The following is a 23,842-nucleotide window of genomic DNA, read 5'->3' on the forward strand; positions in this document are numbered from 1 at the left end:
GCTCCATCTCTGGTTTTACCTCCTCACCCATCTTTTGTTGCATGGGTCTGCACAGAGTAAGACTCGGTTGTGAATCATTTTGTTTTATGCAGGCTCCTTTCTTTTCATCCACAAACAAAAACGCAGAGCTGGGGATGACTCATTTTACACAAATGCTTGTCTCCTAATAGCTCTGCCTCAGCTTCCCGACGATCGGTGTATGACCAGCTTCTCCAGTAAAAATCAGTGCTGCTCTTTCCTTTATGCAGCAAAGTCAATAACGCTTTTCCATGTTTGCCTTCCAGTTCAGGGACCAGTCACAGTGTCAAATAGGTGGTTTATTAGTGGTTGTTGCAAACCCTCATCCCCTGTTCCTGGCCAAAACAGGGAAAAGAGACTGGAAAACACAACATCACATGTCTCTCCCTCTCCTCCACGGAGTCCAAGCGCTGGATCCTGGATCATCATATAGTGAATGTACGCTACGTGGCTCTTGAAACAGATTCAGTGATTGCTGTGGAACTTACACCTGAGGGATGCAGAACCCTGATAAAAGGATGTGTAAGCAAGCACAGATCAGGAGCTGTCACATCTCATCTGCTTCCAAGCCCAACTGAAATTTGTAGTGACAAGCTGATGCTTTGCCAGCTTCCCCTGCATCTCTGAATGGTCCCATTGCTACCCAGGGCCCGACGACTCAAACTGTTCCTTCAAACAAACCTCTCTAAAGCCATAAGTAAACAATCCCTGAAGGGTACAGTGCTGAGCTTCAAAACTGAAGAAAGCAAAGGACACATTAGCATTTTGCATTTCTTTCATGTTTTGCTGAATTCTCTCTTGTTCTGTCAAACAGCTAAGAAAAATCTGTCCATTACAGCTATGGAGCAGGATTGGTATAATTGGCTTTGTGGTAACTCATCTATTTCATAGGTTTTGACTTTGAATATTTGAAGTCATGAGAAAGAACGAATAGTTGAAATCTAATTTCTACTCTCTTTTCTACTCCTTGTCCAACCAAATCAGCACCAAAATAAATTACATGAATAAAGAGCCAGTCATTGAGCAGATTAGCGAACCAGTAAGCTGTGTCTTGTCACCGTTTTACTAATGATCTCTCTTTAAATTCAGCATTATTAATGATTATCCATCACTTTTAAATTTGTCTTCCAGATCACTAATCGCTCTATGCTTAAGAACACTCTCCTGTTATATATCTTCTGATTTTGTTGTTGCTGGCAGCATGCATTTAGCCATATGCTCGGCTTGTGCCGCCTGCCAAATTCCTGCATTCCAGGGCTTGTTAAGCTGTGTAAAATGTTGTTGTTGACTTGAATGTTAAGGAAAGTAAGTGACTGATTGCACTTGTTGTTATAGCCATCTGTGCGCCTGAGCCAGAGCTCTTATCCCGACAGTAACCGTTAACGCAGACAAACTGCGACACTTTAATGCAAAGTCATTGTTGGGCTGGAAATATTTTCCAGCACCCACACGTCATCAGCAGGCTTTTATGAAAGCAAACATAGTACTAGAAAGGGCCAGAATCTGTGATCCTTGAGAAGAATTCATCCTGACTTCAGCTAAGAAAAAATTCCTTGATTAGGGAGTGAAGAAATGGGAGGAAAGGCGTTGGAGGGTGTCTTTAACGAGAGGAGACAGTAGAGAGTATCAATACTGAAGCTAAGAAGGCTCTTAAAGAAATGCGTAAATACCTTATATAGGTTTGGGGAATGTAGCAAATTGTGCATTTCAACCACTATAGGGTGACTGTATTAAAAACCAGGTAAAAAAAAAAAAGCCTAGTCGGGCATGATTAAATGCGCAGAGTGGGACTGTCCGGGGCTGCTCCCTAATGAATGCTTCCTGGCATTTTGGTCACGTTTAGTATGAGATCTCCAGGGAGACTGCAAGACTTCTTTATTTAATAGCAATAATGTCTAAAATGCAAGCTGCCTTTAATTCCGTGCCACTTTGCTGATCACATTTATTGCAGGAATATGCATGCTGAGTTAGGAGGCGCTGGGAAGGACGGCGCTGCGGCGGGAGCTCTCGCCATCGCTGCCTGAAGTGGCTGCGTGCAATGGCAGGGGCAGGGTTTTACATTTAGCCTCCAAGATTTGGGACTCTGCCGTTTCCCTTAAATTAATCTGTATTAGTTGTGTTGAAATCACCTCTGCAGACGTCTGAGGGAGGCACGTGATGCAGAGGGCAGTTTAACAAACTTGGTAGGCTTGAATCCTGCGAGCATGTATGTGCATACTTAACGTATGCACTACTTTCTCCTGGAGAGGTGAAAAAAAATCCAGAATTTGTTCCTAAAATGAAATCTGTTGTACCACAGCTTCTCATATGATATAATTTAATCATTTAATCGTTTTGACATCCAGTTTTCTCTTTTAGCATTGCTTTAAAGGTCACTGCATCTGGCTAACACCAGACATCCTGAAGCAGGATGGACACTGGGGCGCATGGAGTAAGTTTGGCTCTTGTTCTCGCACCTGTGGCACCGGGGTGAAGTACAGGACACGGCAGTGTGACAATCCGCAGTAAGTATACGTACACCTATATGTTTTTCTGATGTGGAGCGAATGAATGGCGAGAATCCTTGCTAAATTACTCGTGCAGTAATGCAGTAAAGGATGTTGAGTGGCGCTGGTTAAATCTGACCTGTAGCGTATGTTGTCAGAAATTCTACTTTTGGCCCTTAGCAAGTCATGAATCATCTTTATTTCTCAGTTTATCCATCCATTAAGCTGGTTATGCAGTTACAAGGACCTTGAGAGTGCTATAACGCTATTGCATAAAGCATAAGTAGAAGTTTAGGGCCCTATATATGTCTTGTTTTAATATGTGAGTATGAAATAATGGCAATTTCTTTTTTAATTTGCTGGATTATTTTGAAAAATGCGTATACCTTTTTAAAATTTTTGTTTAATCCACCTTTTCGGATATTTCAACAAGAAGGTCTTAAAATATTTTCAAACTGTTTTCATTCCAAGTTGGAACAAAGCTCCAGAGATCAGAACCTTCCCCAAGGTTAATTTTAATAATATTGAATTGTTTTGCTTCGATAACTTATATATAGCTCATCTAGATAATGTAGAATGACTTAAATTCAGTAACACTGGAAGTGTGATACATTTAATATAGATTGGTATGTACAAATGATATGAAATGTATAATTATTGCTATATTGCAATACCATAAAGTGTCAAGATCCTAACAGCAAGAACTGAAACAATTGTCAGAATTAAATTATTTTACCAGACAGAATATTTTTAACATTGACTTTCTCAATTGGTGCTGATAAAGTGATTGAACTTGACTAGTGTTAAAAATCATCTTATCATTGATTAAAAAAACACTCAAGTTTTATGAAGCAGCATTTTCTGACGGAAATTGTTCTGTTAAGAAAAAATTCACCAGTTCTAATTTCAGCCTTTATTACATTGGCAATATGAAAGTGACCTTTATAATTGTGTGCACAGTTTTAGTTGTAAAATCTGTTGTACTATTTAAAATGTTTTCTGTGTTCCTGGAAGAGGGTGCAAACCCAGGCACAGCTCCTGAGCTGTGTTGCCAGATCCGATGCACGGCTGTGGGGGGATGCAGCGCTGAGCCGGGCTCTGGTTCTGGTTTGCTGCTGGCTTGGGGGTGAAGGTGAATGGGTCGCTTCGTCTGCTCGTGCTGTCCTTTCCTGGGCCGCACCAAGAGAATGGCTTTTCTTGCCTTTATCAAGTGGTTTGAGGCTCTACTTGCAGAAATTATTTTTTAAGAGCTAAGTAGTGGGTTTTTAAAGGAAGTACATACTTTCCGTGCCAGAAATACATCCCTGGCTTCATCAAATGCCTACTGACATGACTGGGGATTAAATTACTCCTCAAAGGATTTGATAGATGCTTGATTCATGCATTAATGGCAAAACTAACCATGGCTTTCTCTCTTCCCCGTAGTCCTGCCAATGGAGGCCGCACGTGCATGGGCCCGAGCTACGAGTTCCAGCTGTGCAACACTCAGGACTGTCCTAAGGACTTTGAAGATTTCAGAGAGGAGCAGTGCCGGCAGTGGGATCCTTACTTTGAGTACCAGAACATGAAACACCACTGGCTCCCCTACGAACATGTCGATGGTGAGCAGTCCCTTTTTCCTATGAAAATTAAAATCAGATGCAAACACGAGTAAAAATTATATGAGGAGGGGTGAAACTTCTTCTAGGGAAATCATGCCTCACAGATCTGTTACGAGTTGTTTGGAGGGCTCAGTGAGTGTCGGTGTATGAGGGATCCAACTCATGTAATGTACTTGGATTTTCAAAAAGCTTTGGACCCTGTTCCCCCATAACTGCTCTTAAACTGCATTATCATGAGATAAAAGGCAATGGCTTTGCATGGGGGCGTGTGTCCCACAAGGATGGGTGCTGGGAACATGGGTGCTGCTGAGCACGCATGGCAGTGAGCAGGGAAAGGGAGCGAACGAGGTGACAAAATCTGCTCGGGATACAAAATTACTCAGGCTAATGAAAATAAGAAGGCCTACAGTGAGAGCTGCAGAAGGACCTTGGGACACTAAGTGACTGAATGTGGCAAATGAAGTTGATAAATGCCGATAATGGATATGGGGATAAAAAATACTAAGTGTGTATATGTGTATGGGTCGTACACAAGGTGGGCTCTGAAGAGAAAGGTGTGGGGGTTGGGGATAGCTTTAGGAAAACATCAGTTCAGTGACTGTCAAGAGAGGGATGGAGAACACTGATCTGCCATTCTGTACCTGCATGATGTGTCTCCATTTTAAATACTCTGCCAGTGTAGCTCAGGTCGTGCTCACCTCACTGCTGCCCCCAATGCTGAAAAACCCACAGCTGAACTCGGAAAGGCCTGAATAGAGCAAACATAAGCAGTGACTTCTGAATAAGGAGAGTTTAGATAAACTAGGACTTTTCACCCTGAAAAAGTGATGATTTAGATTAAAAAGATAGAGTTACAGAATTGTGAGTGGCATGAAGAGACTGACATGGAATGATTATTCACTGTTTCTGACACAAGCCTGGGAACATCAAATAAAATTATCAGGTGGCAGATTTAAAACAAATAAGAGGAAGTGCTTTTCCACACAGCATATAATTAAACTGGAATTCTTCGCCACAGGGAGTTGCAGATGCCAGAAAGTTTTAAAAGTGATTTAGAGAAATTCTTGAAAGTTCTGTAATCCATTAAGAGCTACTAAACACCAAGCTCCAGCCATGACTTAGGAAGTCCCCAAGCTGCAGTTTGCGAGGAACTTGGAGAATAATCTGAGGAAAGTACCAGGTTTGTTCTTACATCTTCCTGCAAACACTGCTGCACTGTCGGAGGCAGGGGTTGGGTTGCACGGTCGCCGGGTCTGAACCAGCACTGTCAGTCTGATGTTCTGGCATCTCGGCAGAGATCGCCTCTTATAAGAAGAATGTTCCTTTTCCTGTTAGCACCTCTGCTTAATTGTCAGTGAAAGTGCAGCTGGTTGGTTTGGGCCACGAGGGCCGTTGCCGTGCTATTGCCCGTTGTGTTGAAAACTGAGAAGAGGTTTTACAAAACAGAAAGGCAGAGGGCAATGATTCTCAGCTGGTTTGACGAGGAGTGCGGGCTGCTCGCTGTTTTTGAACCTGGCGACTTCATTTGAATGACAGGTGCTGCAGGGCAGGGCTGCCTGGCGCGGGGCGGGTACCGGGCACCCCAGGGTTCGCAGCCGGGCGCCCGTCCTGGGGAGTGGAAGGGTCACTTTGGGTGAACCATTCTGCATTCCAGTGAGAGGGTACTCTGCCAGAAGTTAATAGCAAATTCCTTGTAATTAATTTGCCTGACTTTCTTCCCAAACAGTTCTCAGGGTTCCCTCGTTCTTTTCATGCCATCTTGTGCAATCTGGGATTTTCAGAGGCGCAGACACAGCCTCACGGCTTAATTTCATGAAATAGCTTTGCTGGCGCAGGGAATGGGGACGAACACTGTGGCCCGCAGACCTTTGCTTCTGCTTTAGCCTTTGGAACAGTCTGCTGCAAAGACTGCTGAAACTAATCGGGTGTTTTTCTATTAAATTCAATGGCTTCTGGGTCAGAAACCAGCTCACTGATGTCTGGGCACTGATCACTGGGCACCGCTGGTTTCCCATATAACTATGGTATGAGTGCAGCCCCCTTTGTGAGAGATACATTTACCTGTGCAGGGTAATTAGAGGGAACAGCTTTTGTATGAAAACAAGGCCAGAGGGTCGTTTATGTTTGAACTCTAACATATTTAAAACTCCCTTTTGTAAAGATAAGGCGTATCAGTGACATACTTTGTGCAGATAATGCAGTCACGGCTCAAAAGCGACATTAATCCGTACACTTGACACGCAGCTTAGCTGGACGTGTCTGACACGTTGTGTGTGTGATGGGGACAGAGGAGCATCTCATCCAGAGAAGAGCCGCCAAGCTGGGCACAGCCGGTGCGTGCTTGAGCAGCGCGCCACGGCCTCTCTCCTGCTCCAAGCCCCTTAGCACCATCTCCCAGCCTCTGCTGGGCTCACGTACCCTCTGCCGCGCATCTGCCAGGGCAGTGTAGAGTGACATTGGCTATTAGCTCCCAGCTCAATTAAATGAGAAGGAAACGCATGGGGAGCAGGGAACGGACAGGCATATGTTCACCTCCCTGCTCTTGCACCTCTGCTATGCCCAACACCAGTGAATAGAAAGAAAATAATTCTTTGCAATTAATGGGGTCCAAGCTAACGGCACTTGCACGTTTACTGTTCCCATGGAGCACTGGAAGAGGACCCTCTAAAATAAAGCCCTTGTACAGAGCTGTTGGCACCCAGTCAGGCCTGCAGACACTTTTCATTTAATCGCGCACAGTGAATGTATGGTATGTGTGGGGTGGGTGTCGGTACATAGGCAGGGGTTGTGTGTGTGCATGTCTGTCTTGTGCACAGTTTAGTGTTTCTAATATATGTAAATACATTAGGTCTGTGATTATTACGATCTTAATAGTCCCCTATTAAGAATCTGCACAAGAGAAGTAAAGTACCTGTTTTAATAGTCTACATCTTTAGCATGACATCTCTGCGTTGTTCAGGAGCAGTAACAAAAGTCTCTGATGTACTAATACCCAGTGGCCATAAGGACATCAACAGCAATAACAAGGACTTTATTAAAAGAGGGCAGAGGCCATGGAACTGTACAGGGGAAGAACGCAAAGGGCCTGTGAAGATTTATTTTAATTGAACTGCTATAATGGAAAAGTCGTTACTGTTTTAAATGGCGGGAAAATTTTTACTTTTAATTATATTAAAATAGCAGAATCTTTATTTGTTTCATCTAACAGAAAGGCATCTGCTCTTCACTGCCAAGGAAAGCATAGTGAATCCTATTATGGGGCTGGGGACAGGAAGAGATATGGGTAAAATGAAACACACTGGTGGAATACAACTTTATTCAGCCACTGACTAGCCATTTCAGCTTTATTTTTTGTTCTTAGCTCTTTGGAACAGATAGGAGAAAGAGGTACAGTTGTCTGGCTGTTTGTGCATGTGCTAGCAGTAAAAAAATGTTTTTTTCTGAATCTCTTTGACATCTCGTCTTGTTTAATGATTTAAACTATCATAAATACAAGTACAACAATGAGGGAGAATTAGCTTCATGTTTAGCAGGGAACGGTGTGGCCCAGCTGCCTCTGAAGACATTTTGGATGCCCGATTCACTCAGTGTGGAACAACGACTTTTAATGGCAAAATGACTTTTGCTTTTTTCAGATTTAAGGGCAGTGCAGGAGAAACTGATGCAGAAACCTGCTTCTCCCACAGGTAGTCACGTAGCAGACTGTGGAAACCTCTGCCAGATTGCGTCATCTGACAAAGGATTAAATGGAGGCCCCCCCATCAAAGTAATGCTCTGTTATTTTTAAGACCGTCTCCTAATGATGACACATGGGTGCTTTATGATTCAGCAGTTTCCAAATGATCACATAGCCTTTGAAAGGGGATAAGCGTCGATGATTTATGGGGTACCGTGTCGTGTTCTGTGATGCATGCAAGGAAGAAGAGAGAGCCAACATTATTGAGAGTGCTGTTCACAAAGTCAGCAACTAAACTGTTAGAGCTGAACACGCACCATTTGGTTCATTTCTTTTTCAGCTAAGGAAAGGTGCCACCTGTATTGCGAATCAAAGGAAACAGGGGATGTGGTGTATATGAAGAGGATGGTTCACGATGGGACCCGCTGCTCCTACAAAGACGCTTACAGCATTTGTGTGCGGGGAGACTGCTTGGTAAGCTTTTGATGGCTTGTTTCAGAGCTTAGTATTGTGAAAATACTTAAAATGGTAGCTTGAGTGACTAAGTAAGTATAATAATGCTTTGGGCAATAAGGAGATTTCGTTAGGATATTTGTCACAATATTATGTGTGATATTTGCAGGTTTTGCCATCACCTTGCATGTGACTCAATTCCAACAGCGCCTACCTACACAAGTAATATTTAATGCAGTATTTTAAGATGAACTATTACAATTAGCTTTCAACGAAAGCTTTTCCTAAAAAAATTAGTGGAGGTGGAATGTACAATGAAATAGGAACATGCAGCAGCTTTCAAGGAAGGTGGTGTTAAGATTCGGCTGATGTGCATTCTCTCTGTATTTGATCATGCTATTTTTAAAAAATCAATGACAGTTCCTCTGAGTTGGCATCTGCCACAGGTCATCTTTCAACAGAATTAGAGGCTCTGACTTAGCAAAGCACTGGTGGAGGTGCTTATCCTCGCATAGATGCTTTGATTCTCCTGGAATTTAAGCATCTGCTTTAAGATAAGCTGAGGCTTAAGAGCTTTTCCTTAACCATGCTGCTTTCCTTCGGTAAGAGGACTACTGTGAAGCATAATATAAAAATATAATCACCTGATCAACAGCTATTACAAGAACTGGAAGTATTAAAATCTGTTTAGATGTCGGTCTTCCAGGAGAATACTACAATTTGTACTTTTTTGCTGAAGCCAAGTCTGGATTTTGATATCTGAAGTGAAGGCTCATTTGAATTGAAGCGTGGATAAATAAGAATGACTGGTTTTCTCTTCTGTGCACAGAAAGTTGGGTGTGACAGGGTCATAGGTTCCACGAAGCAGGAAGATAAGTGTGGTGTTTGTGGCGGAGATAATTCCCACTGCAAAGTGGTGAAAGGAACATTTTCAAGAGTACCAAAGAAACAAGGTCAGTGCATTCAGTGTGTTTTGTCCTGGGGAATTCAGGGTATTTTTGTTTGATCTCTTCTGTTTCATGGGAAGTACCAGAGCAATCATTTACAGCATCACTATTCCAATAAACTCTCTGGACTTTACTTTGAGATCTGTCTAGGTTTTGAAAATAAGACTTTTGTCCAGTGGTCAGTTAAGTCTGCTGATATCAGGGCCTGTGCATGCGTAGGGGAGGGCTTCAGCGCTCTGTGGTGGAGAGCTGTGGACTTACTTGTGCTGCTGCTGTCACTCAGCCGCTCCGTCCGAGTCCCTGGAGTGCTGCAACAATATGTCGTCATCACTCACTGTCAGACAGGAGCTTGCGTGGTCTCTCTCTGTGGGTACTATCGCACTCAAAGCCCGTTTTACTCTGAAGCAAAGTGAGTTGATGATACTTAAGGCATTTTTATTCTGGCCCAAAGCCCTTTGTCCCTGTTATGTTCCATCACCAGGCACAGAAATAGGGATGGGAATGATGCTGGATTAGGTTCAGCTTGCTGTAATACACCCTGCTTTTAGAAAATAAGATTTATTTTAAAACCTAAGACAGACTCTTCCTGTTCGTGGCACACTAACCAGTTACTATCTTTTCAAACACTACAATAAAGGTCACATTAAGATGTTTGAAATTCCTGTTGGTGCAAGACATTTACTTATACAGGAAACAGACGCCACTAGTCATAATCTCGGTAAGTATGTACAAGTAGGAAAATTTTCTGTCAGAATATTTTTTTCAGATGTTTATTTTTGTCTCTGGAGTCTCACAGTGTGTTTATGCGTTTGTTACCCTCCCACACCACATACCTCCTTTAAGTATGTTAAATTAGGAAACTTGTTTGGCAATTTGATTTCCCTGTGCTGTATTCCCCGGTGTCCTAGCCAGAAGATCCCTGCATTGGCATGTGCATGTGTGAAAGCCGCTGGAAGAAGAGCTGAATTACATTAAGGGGTGCAACGCATTATCTTCGTGTACATCTCTCGTAACGTGCTTCCCATCCTCAGTCATTTCCCAGCCACATCCCAATCCGTGTCAGGTTCTGCCCATTGCTGACAGTATTGACGCAAGGCTGCCCAATCAATCACACAGCTTAGAAAGTAATTGAAATCCGCTCCTCGCAGTGCCCTGTAATCAATGCGAAGCAGTGTCTAGTCGGCTGTTATTAATTGGAAGTAGATTCACAGCGCATGGCCTGCTAATTGTATCGTGAGTCCTCTCAGCTTCTCACCAGCGACGCTTCCCTTGCTGCTCCGTGCAGCCTGCCCCGAGGATCAGGAGAGCGATCGCTTGCCGGTTCAGACAAGGTTCTTCTTTCGGTGCGGGGTAAGCGATACACGGGGGGCATGAACAGCTTGCTGTCTGCCGAGGCCAGCGCTGAGGGAGCAGGATGCTCAGGCAGCTGCTAGAGAGAGAAGGGAGTTAAAATCTGGTGGTAAATAACAAACAGTCCCTGCTTCTTCTAAGGAGGAGTGCAAGTTTTCCATCTGGGGAGAAACCCAAGAGTCCTTACCGAAAGGTGGCTGACGTCTCCCCACGTGAAGGCTGGGGGATCGATTACAGCTGAACCAGAGGAATCAGGCGCTGTGTGCAGCGGCAGGCGCCTGCGAAGCAGCGGGAGCTTCAGCAGGGCTGCGTCGGTGTCAGGGCTGGATCTGAGCGGGAGAATTAATGCGGTGTCTAGCGTCTCTCGCTGTGGGGACCCACTGGGGGCTAGCTCAGTAGCCTTTCCCTCATGGAGCAGTAACAGCCCCCTCAGCTGCCTTACAACATGTCAAAGGGCTGAGTAGCCATGGGACCCCCACTGGCTGTCAAATTGGCTCGGATTTGGCCAGTGGATTCAGAAGTTGTTAGTCGGGAGCAGGCAGACGGACACACGCGGTGCAGTCGTGCTGGCCTCATTTCTCTGGCAAGGCAGGCTGTGAAAAAGAAAAAAAAGGACAATTGATGTTTCTGGAGCTGAGCAGGAAAGCATTGGCAGTTCAGTGAAACACCTGAAAAAGTCTTTCCAACCCTGTGAGGGAACAGAGGGAGAATGCAGACTGGCCTTTTCTGCTTCTTCCACTGGGACAAGAGCAGAACAAAACTCAAGATGAGAAGCGAACCTCTCGTATTCACTTCTCTTATGTTGTTCCTAGCAATTAAAAATCGTGAAACGGGGAAATTCATTCTAAGCGAAGACAACTATGTGCCAGACTCTAAAGTATTTATTGACATGGGTGTGGAGTGGGAGTATCGGAATGACGATGATAGAGAAACCGTGCAGACCATGGGGCCGCTGCGTAATGGAATAGTTATTCTGGTAAGTCAAATGAAAACCATCTTCCACAGAACACAATGTCAGGGTTACAGAGCCATAATGTGCTATAATATATTTTAGATTCCTCTTGTGAGTTACAAGAAGACATCTGCCTCAATTATAAGACAATAGAAGATTTATTTTAATTCCTTTCTCCTAATTCATCGCTCTGTACAAGAGTTGTTATAACTCAGGGTTATGTGTTGAGCAACCAACTCTCCTGATTATTTCCTGTGGATGGCCTAGCAAACGGCCACTGCGGAAAGACTCTCCAGCTTACTTATCATATCTGACATGTAAGCATTAGTAAAAAAAGGTCAAAATGGTTCGTATCAGATAGATCTAATAGCTCCTCCTCCCGTCCATGCTTTGAAAATGTATCCTGCAAAGGCAGATGCAGGATTCTTGTGCTTCCAGGCTCACTTTGTCAGGGCACAGCCAGTTCTGCAGCTCCCAAATCCACCCAACTATATTCTTTTTTCATTGCAAACCAGCAAACGATAGACTACAATGAGTAGGGGTAGGTTGATTCAGAATCCCTCTGAAAGCAGCTGTCATGTGTTGATCTACACCAGCTGAATGTCAAAGGAGGAATAAATATGTTTTCAAAGGACTGATATTTTGCACTTTATTTAGATTGAGTTCCATTTTCTTGCGTTAGTCTTAGTGCAGTGTGATAGCAAAAACTCTTTCTAAATAGTTTATATTTCTGTCAGGATTAAGTAACAAGCTTCACAGAATTCCCAGGATTATCATGAGAATATTTGTGTTTTATCAGAAATATAAGCAATTTTCTTCACTGCTTTCAGTTATCTGTGCATTTGAATTTGCCTTGTCTTTTAGTGGAACTATCCATTATCATTTTAGTACAACATTTCCTTCCTTTATGATGGGATATGGAAAAAATTTAGTACCGTGAAGTCAGTCCAACGCTGGCAAGAAAAATCAGTCTAAATCAACAACAGTCTTTCTTAATATGCAGTTTAGAAACTCTGTGTCATAAGGATAGAGATACTTTTTCATCAGGAAAAAAAAAAAAGTGTTGAGTGCAGCTAAAAGGTTTAAATCCCTCCGGGGATGTTTTCATGTCTGAGCCATGATGATTGCTATTTCACGTCATCTCGCATAACTTCTGATATCAGTCTTTCAAATCTTTTTTCCCCTACATCTGTTTTGCTTACTAGGTGATTCCTCACGGTGGTGCCAAGATATCTTTGACTTACAAGTACATGATCCATGAAGATTCCTTGAATGTAGATAACAATAATGTTTTGGAAGAGGACTCGGTGTCATATGAATGGGCTTTGAAGAAATGGTCCCAATGTTCAAAACCTTGTGGAGGAGGTAAAAACAAAACCCCAAAGCATTCAAAATTGATTAGGAGAAAACTGAAAGAATGAACACCATGTGTGGAATTCATTGCCACAAGACATTAGGGAGACCAGGAGTATGGGAGCGTTTTATTTAAATTAAGAAATAGATAAATAAATAGCAAATGGAGTTAAAAATCTGACTTAAATGGTTTTGAGGGCAGATCTGGGGTGGCTTATTTCTGATTTATGTTTATGAAACTGAAAAATTGTACAAATGTGCAAGATTTGGGTGAGGGTCTCCAAGCTGCGAGAGTGCCAAACCTCAAGGTGCCCCGGGGCAGCCCTCAGTAAATCTGCATCCTGTGATGTGGAGCTTGCAATGTGAAGACCCCAGCTTTTGGGGCCAGAGGTGTACCCTGGTGCTGTTCACCGGGCTGCTGGGCAGCTTGCAGCCCCTGAATGTGGCTGTGCAGGTTTGCAGAACATTTTTGAAATGCTAGATGACATTATTTTTCTCATTATAGCCTGTAGTGAAAAATAAAGGGGATGAGCAATTCTGGGTGCTAAATCTACATGAATAAGTGTTTATTCGGTGCGATTTGCAGTTCCTTTTGTAGCGTGTTCACCTGCAGTTCCAGCTGCAGCCTTTGACAGTGTATGTGCAGTTTGTTTGAAACCCGAGTCCTGTGTAAGATCTACCAACACTGAAAATAAGAGGAGTGTCTTTCTTCAGGCTACCAATTCACAAAATACGGCTGCCGGAGGAAGACAGACCACAAGATGGTTCATCGGAGTTACTGCGAGTTGATCCAAAAGCCTAAGCCCATTCGCAGGGTGTGCAACCTCCAGGAGTGCTCCCAGCCCATGTAAGCATCCCTGCCCGCCGGCGCCTGCGATGGGCGTTACACCGGCTGGCACTGGCCGGCTGAAAGAAGGGCACTTAAGCTTCACCTCCATGCATCACTACAGAGAGCCAGGGCTGTGAGGATGTGATTCTGTATTCTGCTCGTAGAAATACTATTTCTGGGACTGCTGGTTCCTATTACTTCTGAAATAAGTTGGATTAGAAAAGAAGCACTCTCTTGATCCAGACATTTGTGTTCAGGCCATCTTGAGGTAATAAAAAATAGACATAAATTCAATTTATACCAGTTGATTTTACATAGTGTGAATTAACCATGTAAGAACAAATTTACAGAGTGCTACATAAGAAAACCAATGTCATACAGCCCTCAAATCCAAAGCTTCCTAAAGTTCACAGCATATTTTTGGACATTTAAACATAGGGAAAAATATTTGGCCTGTTAGATTTCTGTGGCTGCCCTCGTATAGCATGGGATGTCTGTTGTACCTTCATCTGTGCTATACATGGTCAAGTGTTACAAATATTTTAATTCACATTTTACAGGTGCTTTTTCTGACTGGCAGCAGGTTACTCCTGCCACATGTAGGACTCACGTACTCCTCGTGTTGCTACTGCAACAAGAAAGAAGTATGTTGATCCCAGCTCTTATCTCTGGGGACCAAGTCTCGATTCCAGGAAGCACAGCAAATAAGTAGAACATACCACACAATATTTCCTAACTTCCTTTCAAAAAAGATTTGAAAGAGAGAAAAGTCAAGAAACTGTGCCCCATAAACTCAGCATGGGTCAGGGTTTAACATTTATTTATTGGAAAACTGAAGTAATGACCTAATCGTATCTCAGGCTCTCTGGAAAGGACTGTATTCTTCTTTCAGCTGCAAATATAATTGGACCCAGGTACCACAAAGACTCAGTAGGATCCTAAATTGTACTTGGATTCCTGAATGTTTCAGTCACCTCTGTTTCCATAGAATGGCATCGGAGCATTTTGCACTTGTACATGGGAGAGGCAATTATTTAAGAGACTTCATGAAACTCTGTGACACTCACTACACTAATAGCTGCTGCTTCACTGCTGGGAAAAAATCATCTTTGTCTCAGAAATCACCTTAGGATTCATGGCTTTGTGCTCCACAGCGCTCGCCTTCCTCCACTGTGTAATTTCAAGGCTAGAAAGAGAAAGTTGGGTGAAATTGCCACTTTACTTTTTGTTTAACTTGAGCATTTAGTGCGTTGCCTTGTGCCCATGCTATTTCTTGACTATTCTAAAACCAGGATTTTATGAGTATTTAGGACAATTGCTTCAAAGTCAGGATATGTCTTCAAACTATATATATTTTTTGGTTAAGTTTATCCCATGAATATATTGAACAATATTTCCTTCTTGCAGATCTCTGCATTCTGTAAATATTTATAGACTGCTGTATATCTTCACTTACTGGATTACAACCAAGCTTTCAGTAGTCTCCATAAATTTGCTCTGGTCCTGTCTGTCCTTGCTGCTCTTCTCTAAGTTCTTTACAATTTGTAGGTGTAATTCTTGAGCCAGTTTGGATGATCAGCAAAGTTTTCAACTACGCCACATTACAAAACATAGGTGACATTTTTCAGTGGCCAAATTGATTTACACATTATGAACTCAGACCTCCTGATTTTCAGTGAGTGTTGCCTTCCCAAAACGAAACATTTATGATGCTGAGGACTCCAGTTCCCCTGAGCTCAGCACGCACAGCATTGATGGTGTAGCTGGGTTTGCCAGCGCTTCAGCGAGACGGTGTCTAGCATGGCCGGGGCTGAGGTCCATGGAGTAGCCAGATACGGGCCAGGCTGGAGCTGCATTTCTAGCCCAGGTGTTTTGGATTCACTCCTGTGGGAACCAGCTGTGGGGACGGCTGGTGCACGCTCAGGTCTCCCCGCAGTATGAGACAAGGCACAACTCATGCGCCAAGACCTGGGAAGCTCAGCAGCACCCTTGGGTGGCTGCTTTTGACATAAAATCTACCAGATTCTTATGTGCAGTCTTGGAAGGGCCAGCTTAAAATCAAAGCAAATGAAGCAAAGTCAGAATAATGCTTATCTCGGAGATAATGAGAAAGAGTAATTTTAAAGGTCTGGGTCTTATTACTGATTTTTCAGGGACATGGTCAAATAACCCTCTCCATAACTGCTTATGGTTTTTCATATCTTCTTCCTTTTCCATATCAGAACTAGTATTAATATCCTGTTAAACCTTAAGAGTTACAGTTCAAGAGACAGTTTGAACTCACCTAATTTAGGAGAGAGAGAATTTTACTCAACTTACTCTCTTTTCACTAACCCAGATGGGTTACAGGAGAATGGGAGCCTTGCAGCAAAAGTTGTGGGAAAACGGGATATCAAGTACGATCTGTCCGATGTATCCAACCTCTACACGATAACACAAATCGGTCTGTTCATACCAAGTACTGCAACAACGACCGTCCAGAAGGCAGGAGGCCTTGCAACCGGGAGCTCTGCCCAGCGCAGTGGAGAATAGGACCCTGGTCACAGGTCAGTTTCTCTCTGGAGGTCTCAGGCAACTAATTTCTTACAATGCAGGGGAGAAAACCTTGGAGTTTGTTCAGTGCTTTCTATTCAAATGCATTGAGACAATAAACTAGTATCTATACAGAGGGTGTATTGCTTCCACAGCTACTAGTGCCACAGAAAGTGAGTTAGATGATTCTATGGTGGTAGTGAAAGAGCCAGAAAAGCCATCCTGTGGTGATGCTGCGTGATCCAGACCCTGTGCACCACCCATGTAAGATGGCAGCATCAGGAAAGCTTCTACCTGCTCTTTATTCTGCTCGCAATCACTTACCTGTTGACTTAAGCTGAGAGAAGGGCAATTAATTCTTTTATCACTGTTCTATTCTTTCAAGTAAAGAAGACTAAAGTCTTCAGACACTCTGATTAAGGGCACCTAAGGAAGTTAGGCACCAACACTTGTGGAGATTCAAAGGTGCGAGCATCTTCGATGTAAAGGCCTTCAGCAGATTTAGCTGCTCAGTCTCATAAGGTTCTGTCTGTAACCCAAAGGACAGAGTTTTTCACCTAGTTTACTATGGAAATACAGGGCACCTATTCATGAACCATTTTGCTCACCATTGCTATGAGCAAAACAGGATTCAGTCGCTCCCAGAACAAGTGTCAGGGGCTGGGCATTTTGTGCTTTCCATCCCTGACTCTTTGGCTAACTCACTGCGTGAGCAAGAAATGCGATGCCGCTGTGCACAGACTGTTTCTTGCTACAGTGTTTACTAGAGCAATAAGAAGCTCCACCTATTCATATTTGCAAACCTTTGCAGTCATCAGAAGGCAAGAAATGTGAGTGGAATATTATAAGAACATTAAATTGTTCTTATAATTTTGATATACGGGATCCTTGCAGTTCTCAGCATTTCTCCATTAAATTGTTTAAAAAACGTGGCTGCATTTGAAGAGACAACATTTTATTTTGGAACTGTGCCATGCAAATAAGCACAAACAATTTTTACCCTCACTGGGTTGAATAGCTGTCACAAGCAATGCCATCCCTGGTGCACACTGTGCATAGATGCCTCACATTTACAGTTGTTTCTTTATTGCTCAGACCATAGGCTCTTTCTTGGAGTTTCGCAATTACCGGTATACCACAAAAAGCAGTGGTTCTCCCTCTTGCTTAGTTACTGCAGTGGTTCAAATACTGGACCCCGTCGGCTCAAATCAAGGGCAGTGGTTTAACATTGAAAAACTAATTTCTAATGCATTGTTTCCAAAGGGCGGCTGGGGGTCTAACTGTGCGTCTCCTTTCAGTGCTCTGTCAGCTGCGGCAATGGCACGCAGGATCGCCCGGTCCTGTGCCGGACCAGGGACAATGCTATCGGCCTTTGTAAAGAAAATAAACCAGAGACCGTAAGGATTTGCAGACTACCTCCATGTCCAAGTAAGTGCTTGTCTTCTCTAGCATATATTACTTGCGGAAAAAAATTATGTTGATTGTATTTATTTGAAATGTCTTTATCGAATTTGTACTTGTGTGCTACGTCCGCCTGGGGTGGCAGTTCTCCATAGCCCCGGTTCTGAGCAGACTTCCCAAATGCAGAGCTGTTGTGTGGCCGATGGGCTGCTTGGGCTCGTGGTTGCTCTCTTCTCACGGTGGGGAGCACCGCTTGCCCCAGGACAGCATGAGAGGCTGGGGCAGAGCTCAGCACAGCGGCGATGGCTGGATCCGGCCAGCAGACGACGGCTCCCCGGGTGGGAAGCACTGCCTGAATCCGGCCCCGCGCCCCTGAGACGTGCTAGGCTTTGCTGAGGCTGCTGGGCTGTGGCTGATCAAGGGCACCATGTATAAAGAACCTTCTTTGCATTACCCTCCTCCAGCGACAGTCCCGGGCTTCTTTTCCGTTCTGTCAAGCACAAGTTATCTTCAGGGGTTACCTAACTCAATTTTTTTAAGCTATAATAAATTTGTTCCTACTTAATCCAGGACACTAATGCCTTTATCCTTGTTAGCTTTCCAGCTGTTTGCAAATGATACTTGTGAGATCATTTTACATACTCCTATTACTAAGTAATTCATATTTTTCTTTTATTCCTGATGTATTTCTCAGGGTAGCTTTTGATTCCTAATTAATTAGAAACAAGCTGTCAATTATGGTCTCCAATACAAAGATTTTAAAGAGGCAGTATAACTAAACTAGTCTGAATGTGTCTTAGGACATACTTAACACTGCTGTGAGAAGTACTGCTGGAGAACTGGCCTTCAGGCTGTCTTCAGTGTGGGCTGTCCAGTGCCGGCCACAAGTTGTAGCAAACGTGCAAAACACCACCCTCTGCCCAAAACTGCACAGACGGGTCATAATCCCCCCCAGGCTCCTTCACCATCGGCGCCTGCTCACTCTCTTAGCTTACCCACTTCTGACAGGTCAACTACTTAATGCTAACATACGTTGTGTTACATCTTTTTTTTTCCTCTGTTCAAGGAAACGTTTCCGATCCTTCAAAGAAAACCTACATGATACAATGGCTGTCAAGACCTGATCCAGACTACCCCATCCAGAAAATATCTTCAAGTAAAAGACCCATTTATAACTCTGCCTTTGCCCTTAAATGCATGCCACACCAAATGTGGACTTTGCCTTTTGCTCTCTTCTTCTCTCTATGCGGAAAGTTCCCTTGACTTTGCCAAGTTTAAATCTTGGGCTGAATCTTTTTTTCACACCAGGCACTTGGTGCTCGGTGTCTTTCTTCTCTGGAGCTTGCGTAGCACTGGTGGTGGAGGTCTTGAAGTGTTGGATGTGTGAAGTTGGATCTCCACAGTATGTTGCAGTCCTCTGAAAGGGAGCTGGGATCGGTTTGCTTGTTGCTTGGTGATGGTGAAAAAAGGCTCTTACTGGTTCATGATGTTCAGTTTGATAGCAAAACTGAGAACTTATTGTGAATGTGATCACATCACAATAATGACACCTTGTAGTGCTAAAGTTCTCCTTTATCTAAAAACCCTAAATCTCACAGCTCTCTAGTTTCAGTTCGCTGACAGGGTAGTCTGATGAGTGAAAGAATTTTTCAATTCCATTTTCCTTTGCGGTGCCATTGCTTTACTCACCCTTGCTGCTCATTTTTTATTCCTGACCCTCACATTTATGTTTGTAACCCGTGGAGGGCTCACCGGGAAGCAGAAGCTCAGTTTCTGTCGGTACTTTCCGTGCTGCTATGATGCCGCCGCTCCCGCCAAACGCCTGGTGGTGGTTTGACATATTTTTCCTTGAGAAAAGCTGCATTCGTTTTTCCCGTCGCGCAATTTTTGCCAGTTTTGTGTACTTTCACTTTAGAAACAAAACCGAGGCAGAACAGGCATGGTCCATGTTGAAGGTTGCGTGGTGGTGTTTCTCTTAACCTGGCGGAGGCAATATGATGTTTTCATCGACTACGATGTCTCCAGCTGCTCAGCACGGAGCTGTTTATACTCATTACATCTCTGGTCTTTTTTCACCATGTGCATGTCTGACTTGACTGGTACGGTTGTGTGTGTGTGTGTGTGTGTATGCTCTATAGATGTGTCAACTGGCAAACATAACAGTGTGAACTACTACAGAATTACCTCAATTTTTATTGCTTTTTTTGCGTAGAAGAAGAATTTTAGAAAAATGCCTTAATGTTGAAATGTAAATGGCATTAATTTACCAGATCCAGCTTTAAATATAAACAGTACACTGGTACCTTGAGTTAATCTTCATATGGAGTGTTTTTACTTGAATGATAACTATTAAAAGGCAGTAAATTTAATCCGAGGTTAATTTGCACAGTGCATATCCATACCTTCATCAAGACAGGATTGTGACCTGACTTACTGAAATTTAACTGGCATTCTTGCTTCACCTTCTGTGTTTGTGTTGAAGATTTGGAATTCGTAAGTCATAAACCTGTTTGTGACAGTCAGTACCAATAGTAGAAGCGTATCAACTTTAAAACTGCAGTCGTGGAGCAAATTACTACCTTATTGCATTGGTCATATTCTTTGGAAAAGTGGCATTTTTGAATCTTTGGGTCGTCAACAGTGTAGCACTTCAAACTTGTCATTATCATGTGATCACATATTTAAATTTTGCTGTTAATATGATAATTTCCTGAAACATGTTAACAATTTACATGACAAGGTGAAAAAGCAAAGACACGTCTCTGGCACTGAATACTGTTATGTAAAATAATTGGTGTTTAACTGTATAAATATATTCATGACTGTTACCTTTAAATAGACAATGTTTAGTGATGTTTCAAGAGATGGGTGGCTATAGAGAATGGTGCAATAAGGTATCTGGGCATTGTGCACTATGTCTATATGCACTTTGGTTTATCAGGGATATTTTATTAGTGTTTTGTATGTATTTAACATAATATTAAAGATGTGCCAATTCAGTTTGCTCTTCAATATTTTTTTATGAGACTAATGTGTACCAAAGTGACTGTGAAACTGATTTATTTTTTTCTTACTGATGTTTTGAAGATATACTTCCAGTCTGTCATGCATACTGCAAGTAAAAATAAATAAAAGTTCAGCGAATCTGGATATTTTGGTTTGGATAGAGGATAAAAATTTCATTCTGACATTCATAAGTTACAGAGTTTATTTACATAATTTATCAGATGTCACTAAACATATTACATAATGCAGATTTATTTTCATATATTTTTAAGCTTGACATTACGTATTTTTGACAGGAAACAAAAGGCATTTTTCTAAAGGTGCTTTTAGTGATTCTTACAAAGCCAAGAACAGATCTGCCTTGTTGAAACTACATTTAAATGTTATACCTGCTGGCTTTTATTTTGCAAGCCATTTGGAGAAGCTTGCATTAAGGTCATGCAACACAAGGCAAAATGTTCAAAGGGGACTCTACGCGTATGTAAAAATACATATAAAGCTGTACAGGCACGTGCCCTTCTTTGTATAGAGCTGTGCATGCAGATGCCAACAGTTCCAGCTCTTAAAGACTGGTTTGAAAATGTCTCCAAAACCAAGGTACTATTCTTAGGTTCCTAAGGAAGGAGTTGTTCTTTCTTTCCCGCAGCATCTCAGTTTAGCATTTGAAAAATACGAAAATGAAGTGACACATTTGAAAATAGGAACCAGAATTTTGCTTTTCTGCAACAAATGCAACGATCGGGGCGAAAATACAATGCAAGGAAGGTGTTTCCACCTTCCTCAGCCAGCACTAGCATTTTAAAGCAGCAGCAACAGTTACTAGCTTATTTTAGACTGATATGTTTGCCAATTCAACACCTATAATGCCCTGTTTTGTTAACTGAGGATGAGTGAAGAGGCGACGCCTACGCTTTCTGAGTTCACTTGGTGTCTCTGAATCTGCTCCGGTTCTCTGCTTTGCTGTGAGGTTGCTGACAGGGTAAGTCAGTGTGCGTAGCAGGACGGTGACACACGAGCTCCAGTAACAGCTGACTTGAGCACGCTGTCTGCCATCGGCTACGCTCTAAATAAAGGCGAGTAATTGGAGTTACTCATCCTTTACTGTAAGAGTAGGTGGAGATGTAGTAAGAGCAGGGAGAGAGGCAGAAGTGATTTCATCTCCGTCTCAGCACTCTGGTGACAGAAAATATTTTGTTACTGACTGTGCCCTGTGCTGGTCAGGCTGCCTTTCTCCTCAGCCCTCCCCTCTCCTACAAGCCCTCGGACTCCTCTTTCTTTCAGCGTGGGCTGCGTGTTGGGACTTCTCCTTCGCTGCAGTTCCCGGCCGTTCCTGGCCCCATCACTCCGCCGGGAGGCCCAGGAGCTGTGGGGCAGAGGACGGGTGGCTGTCTCTGCAGGGAGCCTGCTAACCCTCGCCATCCGTCCGCCGCCGATTCGTAGGGCCCTCTGCCTCCTCTCAGCAGAAATCACGAGGGCTTGAGTAGTCTCTGAGTAGGCTTCTGTGTGTGTTTCTCAGACAGCAATACAGCCTGACCAGTTCACCTTTAATGCCTTAGCCTACATTTTGCCATCTGGATTTCGGCAAGATGAGGATCTGCCCTAACACCTCTGTTATAGTGCAGATTGTCATAACAGCTATCCACAGCTTAAGACCTATCGATTATCATTCTTTCTGTTTTACTACAGTTTTCCAGTCAGTGACACAAAAGTCAGGACGTGTTACTGAGTCTCCCAGTCATTAATGGACTGGCTTGGCTCCATCACACTGGAGTTTGTTGTTCTGAAAATATCAGCTCCCTTCTAGGAGGCGGAGAAAAACCTTATGCTAAATGCACCACTTTTCTCTCAAGCAAGGGACATGCTCAGGCAATGCTGCTGTTTTCAGAGTACAGGTGCCCAGCAAAAATATCACTGCAACGGGAGATGGATTAATTCAGAGTTACGCGGTACACATCGAAATAAGACTTGACTTCCTTGAGACGGTCCAGGTAAACATAAATTACCCCTGACCGTGGTTAGTCACTGTTAGATTGCAGAAAAGCATTAAAAGGAGCGAACAAAAGATTTCTTAGTATAAACCTTGATGACTTTCTAGGGGTTTAACGTAGCTTTAGCAACAACACAGCACTACTGGTGTGTTTTGAACTCTAAGCCAAGGCAGGAACGCAATTTATCGTGGCTGCACGGTCTTCAGGGTAGCACTTCCAGAATGCGAAGCCAAAAATTAGAATGTTACGGTCTATAGCGTGGATGGGCTGGTACAAACAGTTCAGATCAGCTTTCGCATCCCTTGAAGTGAGTTGAGGTTTAGGTTTAATATTAAGCCTGCTTCTGCTTATAGAAGGCTCATTTGCCAGTTTCCCATCCCACTTTAAATACCAAACCCTCTGCCCACTGCCTTCAGCTGTATTTCTTTTTCTGGTTAATGTGAAGATGCTCTTTATTTATCTGTTCCCTTTTTCTCTTTCAGAAGATCATTGTCAAGGAGACAAGTCAATGTTTTGTCGCATGGAGGTTCTCTCCCGCTACTGCTCCATTCCCGGTTACAATAAGCTGTGTTGCAAGTCCTGTAATATGTACAGCAACGTAACAGAGGACGACAATGTGACTGATTCTAACGTAAATAAGAATAATGTCATTGAGGAGGAGCTCCTGACAACCCTCAGCCTTCCCACGGGAGTGTCCACCACACAGTCTGCCACCAGCCCTCCTCTTGTTGCCAAACCACGTGCACCTCCTTCCAACGCAACCGAGGAGCACCCAGAAATCAATGCGGTGGATGTTCCCTATAAAATCGATGGGTTGGATAACGAAGTATCACAGCACAACATCATTACACGGAGGAGGATACCCTATGAAAGGACAAGGAATCAAAGAATTCAGGAGCTGATTGCTGAGAAAAGGAAAAAAGAGACTCTTAGGAAAATAAACTAAAATGGAAATACGGCACAAACCATGTTTTTCTCTTATAGAGATGTTACCAACATCATAGTATTGCCCATGTTGTAGAGACTAAAAATGGGGAAAAATCAAAGTGGTGCTATGGCAGAGATGCCAAATTCTAAAGCCTACTATAAACGGAAATGACAGATTGTTTCATAAGTGCTAATCTGAACACTTTGACGGCTAGGTTCACAGGGTACGGTAGAGTATTAGTGCAATATCATTACAGCGTTTCACTGAATCCAAACGAACCGTAATACCTAGGCCAGGTTAGCAGGTTTCTTGTCTATGGGCT

General features: G+C 43.1%; 1 protein-coding gene across 1 annotated transcript; it reads left to right on the forward strand.

The window, feature by feature from the left end:
• Positions 1–366: 366 nt before the first annotated feature.
• On the forward strand, positions 367–23,538 carry LOC104069974 (A disintegrin and metalloproteinase with thrombospondin motifs 2-like; the record flags this gene model as incomplete). The annotated part of the gene is made up of 13 exons (XM_009574254.1): positions 367–540; positions 2,377–2,522; positions 3,930–4,105; positions 8,122–8,255; positions 9,064–9,187; positions 9,819–9,899; positions 11,344–11,507; positions 12,689–12,848; positions 13,551–13,683; positions 16,004–16,211; positions 17,496–17,625; positions 18,665–18,754; positions 23,075–23,538. Coding segments are annotated over 13 exons (2,184 nt in total), but the record flags the coding sequence as incomplete, so codon positions are not given.
• Between the last annotated feature and the right edge of the window lie 304 nt (positions 23,539–23,842).

The sequence above is a fragment of the Fulmarus glacialis genome, unplaced genomic scaffold (assembly GCF_000690835.1).
Source record: "Fulmarus glacialis isolate BGI_N327 unplaced genomic scaffold, ASM69083v1 scaffold12643, whole genome shotgun sequence".
NCBI lineage: Eukaryota > Metazoa > Chordata > Aves > Procellariiformes > Procellariidae > Fulmarus > Fulmarus glacialis.